The sequence below is a fragment of the Siphateles boraxobius genome, unplaced genomic scaffold (genome assembly GCF_051911475.1).
Source record: "Siphateles boraxobius isolate OS27281-9 unplaced genomic scaffold, OSU_SipBor_1 120, whole genome shotgun sequence".
Classification (NCBI taxonomy): domain Eukaryota; kingdom Metazoa; phylum Chordata; class Actinopteri; order Cypriniformes; family Leuciscidae; genus Siphateles; species Siphateles boraxobius.
The window spans coordinates 2009486-2024044 of NW_027508723.1; the positions used below are offsets into that span (position 1 = coordinate 2009486).

At 35.3% G+C, this 14559-nt stretch overlaps 1 protein-coding gene across 2 annotated transcripts; it reads right to left on the reverse strand.

Moving 5' to 3' along the window:
* Nucleotides 1–515: 515 nt before the first annotated feature.
* On the reverse strand, nucleotides 516–13169 carry LOC143731938 (cytosolic phospholipase A2 gamma-like). 2 transcript variants are annotated; one of them, XM_077222543.1, is made up of 15 exons: nucleotides 12876–13169; nucleotides 12488–12513; nucleotides 12046–12157; nucleotides 11807–11949; nucleotides 11452–11653; nucleotides 9020–9122; nucleotides 8794–8934; nucleotides 8514–8579; nucleotides 8366–8425; nucleotides 8117–8242; nucleotides 5970–6113; nucleotides 5761–5838; nucleotides 5300–5454; nucleotides 3764–3929; nucleotides 516–1212 (listed from the first exon to the last, which is right to left on the reverse strand). In XM_077222543.1, exons 2-15 carry the CDS (start codon nucleotides 12511–12513, stop codon nucleotides 941–943), a joined length of 1794 nt encoding a protein of 597 aa, XP_077078658.1. In that variant the 5' UTR covers nucleotides 12876–13169; the 3' UTR covers nucleotides 516–940. The 2 variants fall into 2 exon arrangements, with proteins under 2 accessions (XP_077078658.1, XP_077078666.1); XM_077222551.1 differs by having other exon boundaries at nucleotides 12488–12578; nucleotides 12876–12926.
* Nucleotides 13170–14559: the final 1390 nt, after the last annotated feature.

The following is a 14559-nucleotide window of genomic DNA, read 5'->3' on the forward strand; positions in this document are numbered from 1 at the left end:
ACATTGTGAGGCTACAGGGGGCTGCTTTTTCATTATAATCACTTAGTTTCCTTATTGGTTGGTCACAAACAAAAAAGACCTTAGCCAGACCGTCAGAAAAATGGAATATTATCATCGGTCCAGCCCTTGGGCCTGATGTTTGTACGCACTCTTTAGGTACAAAGGTGTACCTTTTGAAAAGTTTCAGCCACAGTGACAGCTTTTGTACCTTTTTTTTTTTTTTTGAGATGGCTGTTGCCGGCCAATACGATTGCCGTGATTATACAGTACTTCAGTCATCAGTCAAACTGAGGTGTTCCCCAAATGTGTCCCAGGACGCAGTGCGAGTTTCCTTTTGAAAGGAAACCAACCATTTCAAATATTATATCTTCATAATATTCTATATTTAGGAAAAAGTTATAAAAAAGATAATACACAGTAGTTGGTGTGTTTTAGACTGGAACCCTGGATTGATCAATCAGCATCCAGCATCAGAACTATCAGTTCTATTACAATCAGCATTTTAGGATAAAATATATTTTCCAAAGGAACAGTTTATTAATTAATTGCAACAGAAGAAAGTAATACAATAGTTTAATAAGCAGTCATCCAATCTGTGTTATTGAATAAATGTTGAGCATTAAGAAAAAGCAGAAACATTTTGAACATATTAAACAGAAATATAATGAAAACATAGCATCTCATGCTCTTCTAATGCCACACAAATCACATTTTGTTGAAAAAAAGAAAAAATGCTGATTTATATTAAGTGATGATTAAGACAAAAATCATGCTTTGCTCATGCAAAATCAATCATGCAAAAAAAAAATTCATGCAAAAGCTGCTTTTAAACAGTCCATATTGTTAAAAGCGCTATATAACTGAAGGTGACTTGACAAAAAAAGGATAAATAATTGTAAAATCACTGATATGAAGATCAGATTAGTCTGTATTCAGATTCTTATAGGTCTTTGTTAAATTTCTTCATGTTGGCATATGGATCTTTTTGCCCAATGGCCGCTCGGATCTTCTCCAGAAGTTTCACTCTGTTATTAAATTTCTTCATGTTGGCATCTGAATCTTTTTGCCCACTGGCTGCACGGATCTGCTCCAGAAGTTTCACACTGTTGTTTGTGATGTTTTTTCCAGCGACTTCCATCAGTTTGCTGATCATTTTAGCGCTGTAAGGACCTTGAAAAGTGGTAAATTCTTTCCTCCAGGCCTCAATTTTACCTGATGAAACAGTGACACACTTAAATCAGAACACAGTTAATAATTCTGTTCTCTTTCAAAAGGGAACTCACACTGTGTCCAGAGACGCCTCAGCGTTACTGGTATCTGAAGCAACTGTCAAATCATAGCAATCCTATTGGTCAGCGACAGCCTATGACATCATACTAGTGCGATTAGGAAGTATAAAAGGGATGCCTAGAGAACATTTCAGCCTCTGACATATATGCTGCGTCTCAATTCGTCTACTTATACTACGCCCTAAAAGTATGTACTCTTTTTGTAAAGAAAAAGTACATACTTTTGAGTGTGTAGCAGAAGAGTAGATAAGCCAAGACATACTATAATGTCATACAATTGTGTCTTTATTAACAGTTTGCTCTCTGTCAAATCCTGTCACCATAAAACTGGCCTGTCAGTTAGCTTGTCAAAGAAAAAATCTCCACATTCAATTTTCTACCGTATCGGAGAGATGTTGATCTACAGTCGTGGGACTTTCATGCGGAGACTCTGCATATTCATGCATAATGATGCATTTAAAAGTTAATGGCCAAATGGATCTTTATAAAATTCTACATTGTTTTTGCAGATGAAATATAACACAGATAACATTAAATAAATATATTTTTCTATCAGGTTAAACTTTGATCACATGTCCGCCATGTTTTGTAGTTTTTTAACACTTTTGTGTTTGTAGTTCTGAACTGGATCCTCCACCAAAGTGCAATGGATTGTGGCCAATATTAGCCTTTATAGTGAGCATGGATCAACACTTCGAAAATCCACCAGAAATATTAGACAATCTGGGGACTTCTGGCATCTTTTCAACATACTATGCTTTGGGACACACTTATTTCAATATCACATACTGTTTAGGATGGATAGTATGGACATTGAGACACAAGGATATAGTTATATATATAGTTTTGTTGTGCCCAGAGCCGGCCCTTCCTATACACGAACTAAGCGGCTGCTTAGGGCCCCGCCGCCACTAGGGGCCCCCAAACTATGGTTCGACCATAGACCCTGACCATGATCTGTAACTCAACTTAAATTTGCATTACATTTTAATGCAGCGTTAGAGTTACTCAAGAGACACTGCACTTAGTCGCAATCACAAATGTTTATTATTTGCATTTGCTTTAAAACGTTGTTGGTTAAAGATTTCATTCGCGTGCTGTTCTGACATATGTTTTTTTCTGTGTAAACATGCTGCATAAACATGTAAACACTGAGCGCTTGCACATTAAAAACCTGTCAAACAGCGCCTGATTACTGGACTTCATCTAAATTGCGTATGATTGTGCAAATACTGTCAAATACACACAGGGTTTACATAAACACAGTTGGTTATGTCTACATTTACATTTATTCATTTAGCTGACGCTTTTATCCAAAGTGACTTACAATTGCTATATTTCAGAGGTCAGAGGTCTAAGTGAAAGTAATCAGTTGCTTCTGTCACTATGTTAAAAGCGGGACAGCAGCCTATAGTATACATGGATAGTTAAAGGGATAGTTCACCCATACATTATATTATTTACTCACTTACTTACAATGTATCAATTTCTTTCTTCTGCTGAACACAAAATAGGATATTTTGAAGAATGTGTGTAACTAAACAGTTGCAGGTGCCCATTGACTTCCATGTAGGAAAAAAAAAATACTATGGAAATCAATGGGGTCTATAAACTGTTTGGTTACATACATTTGTCAAAATATCTTCTTTTGTGTTCAGCAGAAGAAAGAAATTGATACATGGAGAGAGTACACAATGACAGAATTTTCATGGGTGAACTACACCTTTAATGTTAATACATTTATTATTGTTCTATTCTATTATTATTGTTATTCATCTGATTTATTCATTTAATGTCTTCTTTGAGTATTTAATTTAATATTGTCCGTTTTATAATTAAACTATGTTTTTTATATAAGAAGATGATGTTTATCTAAAGTTATTTAGTTAATTGTTCTGCACATTTGCTCGCAATTTTTTTTTTATTACCAAAAGCAGGTTTATTTGCTGGTTTATTTTATATTTTATGTATACCACTTAGTACTGTAAGACTTTGAATATTAAAGTGCAAAATAAGACCTGGCCACTCTTGTGGGTTTGCTACTGTTACAATTTGAAACCGTATAAGGATAAAAACATGCCAGGCAGACATTGATGTTAGCAACACAGCTACAACTAATAAAAATTATAATGGGTGTGTTTTGTAGTATGTGAATAACCAAGTATTGACAATAGTCAATCATATTGGCAGCACCATGGGCCCCCAAATAAAATTCTGCTTAGGGCCCAATAAAGGCTTTGGCCGGCCCTGGTTGTGCCCCTTTTATACTTCCTAATAGCACTAGTATGATGTCATAGGCTGTCGCTGGCCAATAGGATTGCCGTGATTTGACAGTTGCTTCAGATACCAGTAACGCTGAGGCGTTCCCCATAAGTGTCTCAGGACACAGTGTCTCATTCTCACTTCTCAGGGAACAAGGGTTACAGTTGTAACCCGAGACGTCTTATTCCGGACATTGTAAGATCATAACTTGCCTCCACAGTTGACCACATTAAAGAGAGGGATGTGTATCACGGTTGGAGTGTTTTGGCCTTTGAACACATAGAAGTCCTTCGGTTTCTCTGAGTGTCCATTGGGAATGTAGACCTCAGGGAAAGGGATGCCTTTTTTCCTGCATGATTCGGCAGCTTTCTTCACCGTCTGTAGTGGAAAAATAGCACAGCATCACATGATAAAAATGGTAAGACTGACATTTCATGTTCAAAATTTAAGTTTGTTTTTGACTATCAGGTTGTGTAGTTCATGCACCAGCCAAGAAACCCCAAATGAGATGAATGGGAATGCTAATGGATAGTTCTCTATAGGTATAATAGAATATACATATTATATCATAGACTAAATATTGTATCAACTGTCAATGTTTTTCAATTCTGATGGGAGAAACGAAGATTTTCAAAACATTGAATTGATTCACTGTTTCGAAATGCCACTCACTGCTGACACTGCTGGACAAAACAGTGTAATGCAACGTGTAATCTATTAAATCCAATTAACAAATGATCTAATGTCATTAAATATGAATTGTCTGTACAATACGTGTTATTTTATCAAATTGCAGGGCTTGTTTCAAAACAGTTATGACATAACGAAGCCTCGTTTACTGAAATCACATGACTTTGGCAATTTGATATGCGCTCAGAATCACTGGTTCGAAACAAATGATTCGGAAATGTTTTGAAGCTTTGAAAAGCATCTTTTCAAAATCGCGCATCACAAACATTCTGCTTAGTGTGACTTCTGTGAATGTCATGAGGAAAAAAATTATCAACCCAGCAAACAGGGAAAGTTCTCTGAACTTTAGCTAACTAACGTTTTGGTAAGGTTCTCTCAAAGTTTTGAACAAACGTTCTTCCTGTAACGTACAAGAGACTGAACGTGATTCAATGCCCCGATATACTCACTGTGAGGTTCTTTTTTGTTCTTCGCTTATAAGTAAAAAAAAAGTTAGAAATATGTTTAGTAGTGATTTACTGTTAATGAATATCCCGACGCCGTCCACTGCTGAGATCGACATTTAGATGAATATGTGAATATTTGCTGCTTTTCCCTCTCAATAACACAATAAACACAACAGAAATGATAAACAGCAGTTCAGAAAGCATCTGATCATAGACATGTGGAGATGTTTGCAGCAGCGACAGATGAGCTCATTATAATAACAATATAGTTTGATATAGTGATATAGTTATGATAGTTTGATTATAAAGTATATTTTTGAGACTATAGACTATATAGATCTGACTATGTGAGACTATAGTTTGAATGAATCTCTTTTCTTCGCACGACACATTGACATTACCGTCCAGAACGGCTCTTTCAGCATTATCCTGAACATTGTATAAGCATTAGTTTCATGTGTCATTGAACAGAAGAGAAGCTCTCGGTGGAAAACACACATCTGCGATTTTACCGCCAAAAACATCCCGAGTCCTAAACATAAAAATCGACGTGCTGACATAGCGAAACTTTTTACATATAGCCCCCAACCACTATAAGAGAACGCGTAATACCTCGAAAGGATCACTATCACTGAAATCCAGTGAAATGATGAGGTCGATGTCTCTCTCTTCTCTCAGCACTGAGAAATAGGGCGAGTTCAGAAACACTCCAGCGTCTATATAGTCTCTCGTCTCACTTCTCAGAAGAGCATCGGGCACCGCTTTATCTGAAAACATTGGAGTGAGCGACCACAGCATTACATTTTTTTTATTTTTATAATTAAGTTTATTGAATTTTCTTAAAATATAAATATAACAAAACATCAACCCCCTCCAGAAAAAAATAGGATAGCTCAGATTTTTATATAAAACAGGACCATACCATAATAAGGCAGATTTGTGGGGAAAAATAGCAACAACATTAAATAATGTACAACATGTATAAAATAACATTTCCAAAAGATGCACAGCATTAAATGAGTCCATTCATAATCCATATTGAATTGCCAGTTATCAAATGGGTCCGTTTTCACCATTCATGTTGTGAAGAAAGTTGTATTTCCTGCCCCAGGTCCAGCAAACCACACACCTGCAAATGCTCAAGCAAACATCTGTAATAATAACAATGGAACGTGAACAGTTTTGTATGGCGTAAGGCTGTAAAACACTTTTTGATTCTAACTGGAAGCTTTACGACTAGAAAATCAAATGTGAAGTACATATTAGAGACCATTCAACTTACCGAATGGCCAGAAATCTAACCATACACCCAAGCAGGTGCATATATCCAAGGTGTATTTCTTCATGAACAGTTTTGCAGCTTCTTTATCAGCGAAATTCAGTTTTTCCATTTGAAAAGTCAGCTGAACATTGCCTCCAGAGATCTCTGTGGAAGAAGGGAACACTATTGAGCTCTTTTTATCCGACAAACTTGAATTGTACATTTGTTTTTTAGGCCTATTATGTTAGCCAAACGGTGTTGTGAATAGTGCATAGGCTAGCAGAGGTTAAATGTTTATTCAAATGACTGCATCTTTACTTTGGTCATTCAGAATCAAAGCTTTCTGCTAACAGGGAATGTTCTCAGAACTTCAGATGATGTTCTGGCAAAAAGTTATAAGCAGTTATGAATGTCTGTTCAAAGTTATCTAGTCTTTAATAATGTTCTCAAATTATTATAACAAACAATTATTATGAATTTGTAATGTAGTGCTTGTAACACAAATAAAGTACACTTTAATATCACTAATCAAGCATGTAATTTCTCCCTACACAGGCATATACTTACTTTAATTACAACTAAAATATACTTATATACAAATATACAATATTAGAATATTAGCAAACAGCAAACATTAGAATATACAAAATTAGTTGTTTCAAAAGAGCACACTTCAAGTTAAAGGTGTAGCGGAGGATTTTCTTTTTCCGGGTGGTTAGCGTATACTATTGGTCCACCTAAGTGTCAATCATTCTGGTGATACGGTACGTGCTCGTCCCTATGTAGTTTTCGCTTTCTGCGTATGCGCACTTTCAGGTGTATTATGTGTGATGAGTTACGGTTTCAGCCATTACTTTGAAAATGGCTGAGGGTCGAAAGAGAAAAAATGTATACGAAGTGCATGATAAGAAGAGAAAGGCTGCAGAATATAAAAACAAGACCAGAGTGATTTTGGGTGAATATTTCACACGCTGGCGTGCGCTAAAAGCACAGGTTGGGCTTCCCACTGATGCCGCAGTCGTGAAGATTCTTCTAGACAGGTAAAGTTTGTCATGCTATTTGGAGAAATCCGTTTAAAATCACTGCTAGTAAAAGTTAATGTAAGCTATGATTAGCGATGCTAGCCCTGGCACAAGTCATGCACCGCGTAGACACGGTAAACATCTCAATTTTTCTAAAGTAGCCTTATGACCAAATGGTAAATGGTATCACGCTGAAATATTCTAAAAACCTTGTGTGTTCATTTTCGATAATTACAATGTGTTCACCATAGTATTTATTACACAAATGCAACAAGCTACTTCTCCATTGCATATCATGTCTTGAGTCCTCGGTCACTCAACACGTTTAATAGGCGTTCCCTCTCGGGAGAAAATAGAGTGTTGCGCATGTGCATTTTAAAAAAAATTGGAGAGGGCGGGTCTTCTCTAAAATTCGGAAAGATCATCCGCTACACCTTTAACTCATCATTAACACACTTGAAGTATACTGATAATTAGTCTGACGAGAGTATACACAAGATGCCATAAGTGTATTATTATTTTTACTAAGTGTATTAGTTTATTAAGTGTATTTTTTTCACCATGGTATATGAATGTTTGCTAAATTATAAAATGGAATGTTCTCTTAATGTTTGCATTTGGTGAAATATCGTAGGCAAAATGTGTGTTGTCAATAGTGTAGCGATGTGTGAACCAAAACAAACAGCTGTCCGTTGATAATTGCAGCAGATTCACATGACCAACACGAAGCTAAATCTGCACAAGGAAATCTTTCGCTCATAGCACAAAAAAACGGGAAAATTCACGGTAAAATGGTAAACTGCGACATTGCACATTTGAAATTGTGATGAAAAGCCTTTGAAGAGATATATTTTTGGATATACTTTAAATACATGTTAAATATGGACTTTTTCATTTGAAATAGTATTTTTTTTTTTTTTATCAAATCAATGTCGGTAAACAGCAGGTTCCCATCTTAGCCTACTCCATAAAGGAACACATTAAATATGGATGTTTACCCTCATTTTTAATGGACAACATTGGAAGGTTTTTTTTTCTCTTTGTGTATATTCTACCCCTGAAAAACATTTACTTAATGAAGTGTGACAACTAGCCAGAAATATTCTTCTCTATATGAATTTTAAAACACAAAACAGAAAATCTTACTGTTCAGGTTTGCTCTGATGGACTCATCGAGATCAGACGGATCGATGCCATTCAAAACAGAGAGATTCATCTCCACGAGATCCATGAGCACCTGCTGACATTCATGTACAGGTGGGGCGTGTGGATCTTTTGAAGAAAACACATTGAACAACCACACTGTTAAATGTTTGCAATATAGTTTCTTTTCCCCGTCAGATTGATTATTTTCAGAGCCTCCCATCAGCCTGACCTGCTTAAGAAATGCTTTACCTTTCTCCATTCCTTCAAACAACACCGTTTCAATCCCAGGTATTAAATGACTAATTAAACCTGAAGGAAAAAATCAAATGGAATCAGACTTATGATAATGAAATGACTGTCAGCTTTAGGCAGAACTGAATCTTCAGGACAAATGCACCTTTTACTAATTTCCAGATGAATTTAAGGTTCTCATCCATATCAGCCAAGGCGCTGCCACACAGAGCTGCAGAAAACAGGAAGTCAGGAAGTTTAAGGTAAATGACAAAATTGTATCTATTTTGAAATAAAATATGTAACAGAATAGTTTCCCTCTGAAAACAGGTTCACTGTGGTTCTATATAAAACTCTAGGGTTCTTGACTACATTTTAAAGAACCCTTTATGCCAAAAAGGTTCTACATAGGGAGAAATGTTATCTCCTGTCACAGAGTGTATTACCTTGCAGGTACAGCATGTCAATCTCAGGCTGGTTCTTGATCTTACGGCCATTTTTAAACTTGCTGCCAAAGCTGGATGTTTCCACAAACGCTCCAGTGAGGGAATAACCGGCTTCATATGGAGTGAACTCAAACCAGGGGTCTGCAGACAGAAACACGTCCATATAACATGCTGACTCAAACACATTAACTCTGTCTGTCTTTCTTTCTCACACACACACACACACCTGCGTCGTTGTACTGTTTGCTCTGCTTGTCGATCACTGTGTAGATGGGAATCGGGTCTTTTTTGTGCCAGTACTTCTGCTTTGAGAGTGTGTGTTCGTCTATCTGAAGAGAACATAATTTTGAGTTGCCTGGGACACAAACAAGGAATCCAAATGCACTCCTAAAAATGAACATTGATCTGTGGTTCCATGATGAAACTTTAACCAAAGCCACTTTAAGTTGAGACCATTTACATCTACACTGTAAAAATGATTGTGATTTTAACGGTAAAAGACGCTACAAAATGCTACAGTGAAAAACTGTTACTATTACCTTACTATATACAATAAATAGCTGTGATATATATGGTTTAATGTAATTTTACTGTTAAATACCGTTAAATTTACAGTTTTTGGAAGTTAAAAAGAACAAATCATTGTTTAATTCACAGTAAAAAAACGTAAATTGACATTACCACAATTCCCTGCGACACTTCACATTTGAGTGTTTCAGTTATGAGTAATCATTAGGGTTTTAAGTTACATTTAATCTTGTTAAATTAATGTTTATTGCATTTTTTAAATTTCAACATGTTACCATGATGGTGTTCAGTGTTTGTGTGAATGACACCGTGCAGCTTCTATATATTAGTATTAACTTTCTTGTGGAAGAGCTACTTGTGAAGAGCTTTGATTGATCATGTGACTTTCATTACTAATCCGATTGTTGGTTGTCAGTGTATTACAAAGATTACTTCAATAGGTCAGTAAATTAACATTATATCAGATAATGAAATATGGTGTATTGCTGTAAATTTTAAGCTAAGTCTGTAAAACCTAAAATGTTGCCATATTTTTTACGGTAAATTTCTGGTAACCACAGCTGCCAAGCTTTTCCCGTAAATTTTTTATAATTTTCCTGAGATTTTTTTTTTTTACAGTGTATGGAACATTTCCAACCCAAAACGTTTAAAAAATATCAATTTTTGGGGGGAACCAACAATGGTTCTTTTAATTTTACTGAGAACATGTAAAGTAACATTCCATCACCATTTCTGTGTGCTTAGGGGGAACTTTTTTTTTTTTTTTAAGTTTTTGAAAAAAAATATTTTTTATTTTTTGTTGTTTAAAGTCTGGAAAGCTTTTCACTTTAGATTGAATTTATCTCTAGGTTTATAAAGCACAGCTCACTCAGAATTCACTTTCAAAGCAAGCAACAAAATTAGTGACCAACTTGAACACGAGAGAATTGAGTCGGGAACTTTTTCCCCGTCAAACGAAACTCCTGATCATGCAGATTCTAATGACAGACATTTGTCTTATTTTAAAGACACTTATACCCCTTTTCCACCAAAAAAGAACTGGTTCGGAACTGGTGCTGGTTCAAAGTTAGTTCGGAGTTGGTTCAACTTGCGAACCTCCTCAGAACCGGTTTGTTTTCCCACTGAATAGAGCGCCCAGCGAACGACATCGTTACGTCACTGTGTACGTCGTCATACAGAAACGCTTGCAAGTACATTATTTTGGGATTATCTCTAACTTGTGTACCATGAAGGCTTTAAGAACAATTGAAATAAGTAAGTCTTTTAATCTTTTCCTTTGATATGTAATCTTTTCTGATTAGTTATGCACCTCTGTCTTGTCTTTTATTTCTTTCCGTTTATTTGTTCTATATTTTGACTGTTTTCTTCTTTGCTTACATAATGTTTTCAATAAAAAAATAAAATTTAAAAAAAGCTAGAAACGCTTGCGCCAACTTCAAGCATAATAATTACAATGGTGGACTACATCGTGTTTCTGCAAATGTTTCTCCTGGCTTTGCGGTCATAAAATATGTTTAGGACACATCTAAACCGGCCTCCAGCCCCGCCGTAAGCATGACGTGGTAAAAGAACGGTTCTCTGGTTCTAGTCCAGCAAAGAATTGGTGCCGCTTTGGAACCAGTTTTCCTGGCCGAGAACCGGTTCTTTGGCTGTCGAAACACAAAGAACCGGTTCGCGAGTAGGCACCGGCTCCGAACCGGCTCTAAAAAAATGCTTTGGTGGAAAAGGGGTAGGCCTATTAATTTAATGGAAGCCTATTTCCACCACATAAGAAAAAAAACATGCTCTGGTAAAACAAAATTATGAAATTATGACATACTAAATCTTATGATGAGATAAAGAGTTTTTAAAGTTTTAATCACATGATTATGACTTTTATGTCATAATTTTTAGTTCAGACTTTTTAGGTCATAATTTCGACTTAGTATGTCATTATTTCAACTTTTCATCTAAAAATAATTGTCATTCTTATGACTTATGAGACTATTTTTTTTCCATATAATTTCAAATATTTTTTTATAAAACAAAACCTATCCTGTATGATTTTGCCCCCCCCCCCCCCCCCCCACACACACACACACATACCTGGCAGTGATATGAATAGCCTAGTTAAATATACTATTTACAGACCTCTTTCACAATTGTCGTGACGAGCATCGCTGCCCAGACGTCAGTCAAGCTGAATAAGTCTTTCTCATAGTAATATTTCTTCAGTTTGGCAAGAGCATCTCCCCAGCTGACTGCAGGACCGCTGAGTCTCTGGACGATCTTGTCTTTCACAGTCTCTAGTTTGGTGGACCAGTCCGGCTCCTGATATAAGGAGGCCATGCACCTTCAGAGGAACAACAGATGCTCTCATTTATGACATTCAACGTGTGTGTGTGTGTGTGTGTGTGTGTGTGTGTGTGTGTGTGTGTGTGTGTGTGTGTGTGTGTGTGTGTGTGTGTGTGTGTGTGTGTGTGTGTGTGTGTGTGTGTGTGTGTACCAGGTGGATCCAGAGATTCCGCTGAGATAAAGCACACAGTCCAGAAGACCTGTTTTCTGGAGTTGATCCAGGGATCCCAGCAAACCCACCATGGCTCTTTCTCCTCCTCCAGATCCCAGTAATGCGATGTTTGGCACTTTGTTCTGAAATGCACACAGTTTAATTTAGCAAGCAATTGATGTTCATCAGCTAAACAACATTTGTAAATATCCAGACAGATAAATGAAGTATAACATTACCTTACTGCACTGTATCTTAAGTTTCTTCAGGCTTTGCTGAATATTCTGCCTCCTTTTGACAGCAAACTCCTCCTCCTTCTTATTCAGAGAGTGTCTGATTCTCACCGAACCACTGCAGAGACGGACTGACTTTAACATCATATACAACCATTTCATATACTTTTTAGATTTGAATATTTTGTGGTTCACGTCACTCTTAAAAATAAAGCTTTCAAATGTTTTAGTTTTTCCAGCGATGCAACAGAAGAAACACTTTTGGTTCCCCATAAGAACCTTTCAGTGATCAGTTCTTTAAAAGATTTTTAGTGTGAAAAACATTTAAATTATCTGAAAAAAGTTTTTCTAATTTAAAGAACATTTTGTGCGTTGTAAAGGTGGAACCATGAAGGCCAAGAGTTTTTGACCAAATATTCTCAGAATTATCCAGAGCAGGATTACGTACCTTTCCCGGGATTCAACTGCGCCCATCTTTAAAACAATAGAGTCAACATTAAAGTTAAAATCTATCATTTGAAAGATACATAGGAGAAAACCTAAAAATAACAATAATATTATTTAATATCACAGCATTGTTTATTTAATTCAGTCAATCCTGAACTTCAATAAAGTCAAATGTTAATTATAAAGCTTCTGTTTTGAAACATAAGTTAAGGACTACAACTTTGCACTCACATCATTAGCTAGTTACTAGTTTGCCGGTCATTATCGGACAAGATTAAATTCGAATTTGAAAAAGTCTGGATTCATTCCTATATTGTTGTCACTTATAAATATAATAACTTTAAGCCTATGAATTGCTCTGTTGTATATGCATTAGAACATATACTCACTGTTCTTGTCTTGTAAACTCCTGAGGCTTCACCGACAGCAGCCGTAGAGTCTCAGATCAGACAGAAGAGCCTCTTTTATAGGACTAGATATCATCGTGAGAGGTGGGTGTGATGAACATGAACTTATACAGTCTTATAGAGAGAGTAAAATGTTTTTCCTTGCAATTTCCTTGAAGAATTACTGCAGGTCAAGCATCATATATATCCGTATGAGTGCGGGTTAAAATAAAAGGTTAGTGTTAAAACTGCAGAGTTTGTGTTGTTCAGCGTGTTCATAGAAGGTCTCTTCTCTATGGCTTCATGCATATTTGCAGTAAAACATGGTAAACTGTTGCACAGGTTGAATCACATTTCATCCAAGATTGTGTTTCTTTAACATTTATACTAATGCCACTTTAATTTAATATTGATTTAAAGCATTTGTCTTGTTGTTAAATGAAGGACACATTACAAAACAGGTAAAACAGTTATAACAATAAATCTTTCCAGTTCTATTTTTATTTTACAAATAAATAATGGCATTAACAAACAATTAGCCTGTTGCATATCATTGCAGAGAGCGTAAACATGAATTATAAACATAAGAAATGTGGCATTACAAGTGCATTGCATTTTCTTGTGCATTATTTTGTCAATGTTCAATAAACTATAGAATTAAATAAAAAATGTAATACATTTAAAATGTAAAATATTATAAAAAAAATAATAAAAAAATATAAAGAAATAATATTAAACAGAAATACAGTAAAAATATAAACATATATAAATATATTAATTCCAATTTAATGTTCCGTGATTTATACAATTAGAATAAAAATAATTGTAAAGTTTCCGTCAGGCACTGTATATTTTAGGGGTTCCGTCATGGGATAATTTTACTGATTTGGTTTTAATTAATTATTTAGTTTTAATTTGTTTTTATTTTTAGTTACATTTTATGCAGCTCACAAACAAACTTTATCACTTGAAAAAATATTGAAACTGTTTGGCATTAAAGAGTCTTTAAAACTGAGTCAAGAACCCTAGAGTTTTAACCCCTTAGCTGTCACCCCCCTTTTGATAATTGACATTAAAATGCACTATACAAACTTAAATGGTTGTAATTCAAGAATGATTTTGAATACAGACCTAAGTTTGTTCTTGTTTTAAAGAAAACAATCAGCAGATTGTTACTGAAGTGAAAGCACTTCAATAAATTAAAGTATGAAAAGGTTATGGAAGTTATAATTTACAGTAAATCAAATATACATTATTAATATATTTTTTTTAATAAAAAATACATATTTTACAAAACATTTTTTACTATAAAATTACTATAAAATGAAAGCCATATATCTAACCAAGTTGTGTTCCAAATTTCAAGTTGATATCACAAAAATAGAAGTTCCCATGAGATTTTGTTTAGGCGTAGTACCAAAAATAGCCACCGGGTACCATTGCGTTCCATTGAATTAAATTGTATGCAATCTGCTGTAACAAATTCATAAATTTCTATCCAAATATCACTTCTGTAACTAAATATGGAGCCTTGAGACTCAGACCTTTCTGACAATATGTGTTTTGTCAGTATTAGAAAAGGTTTTGATAATAAATTATGAAAGATGATGCCCAAAAGGGGAGGGGCCTAATAAAAAAATACCGTTTCTATGGTAACGCAACATCCAATTTCAAAAACGGTTTTCAC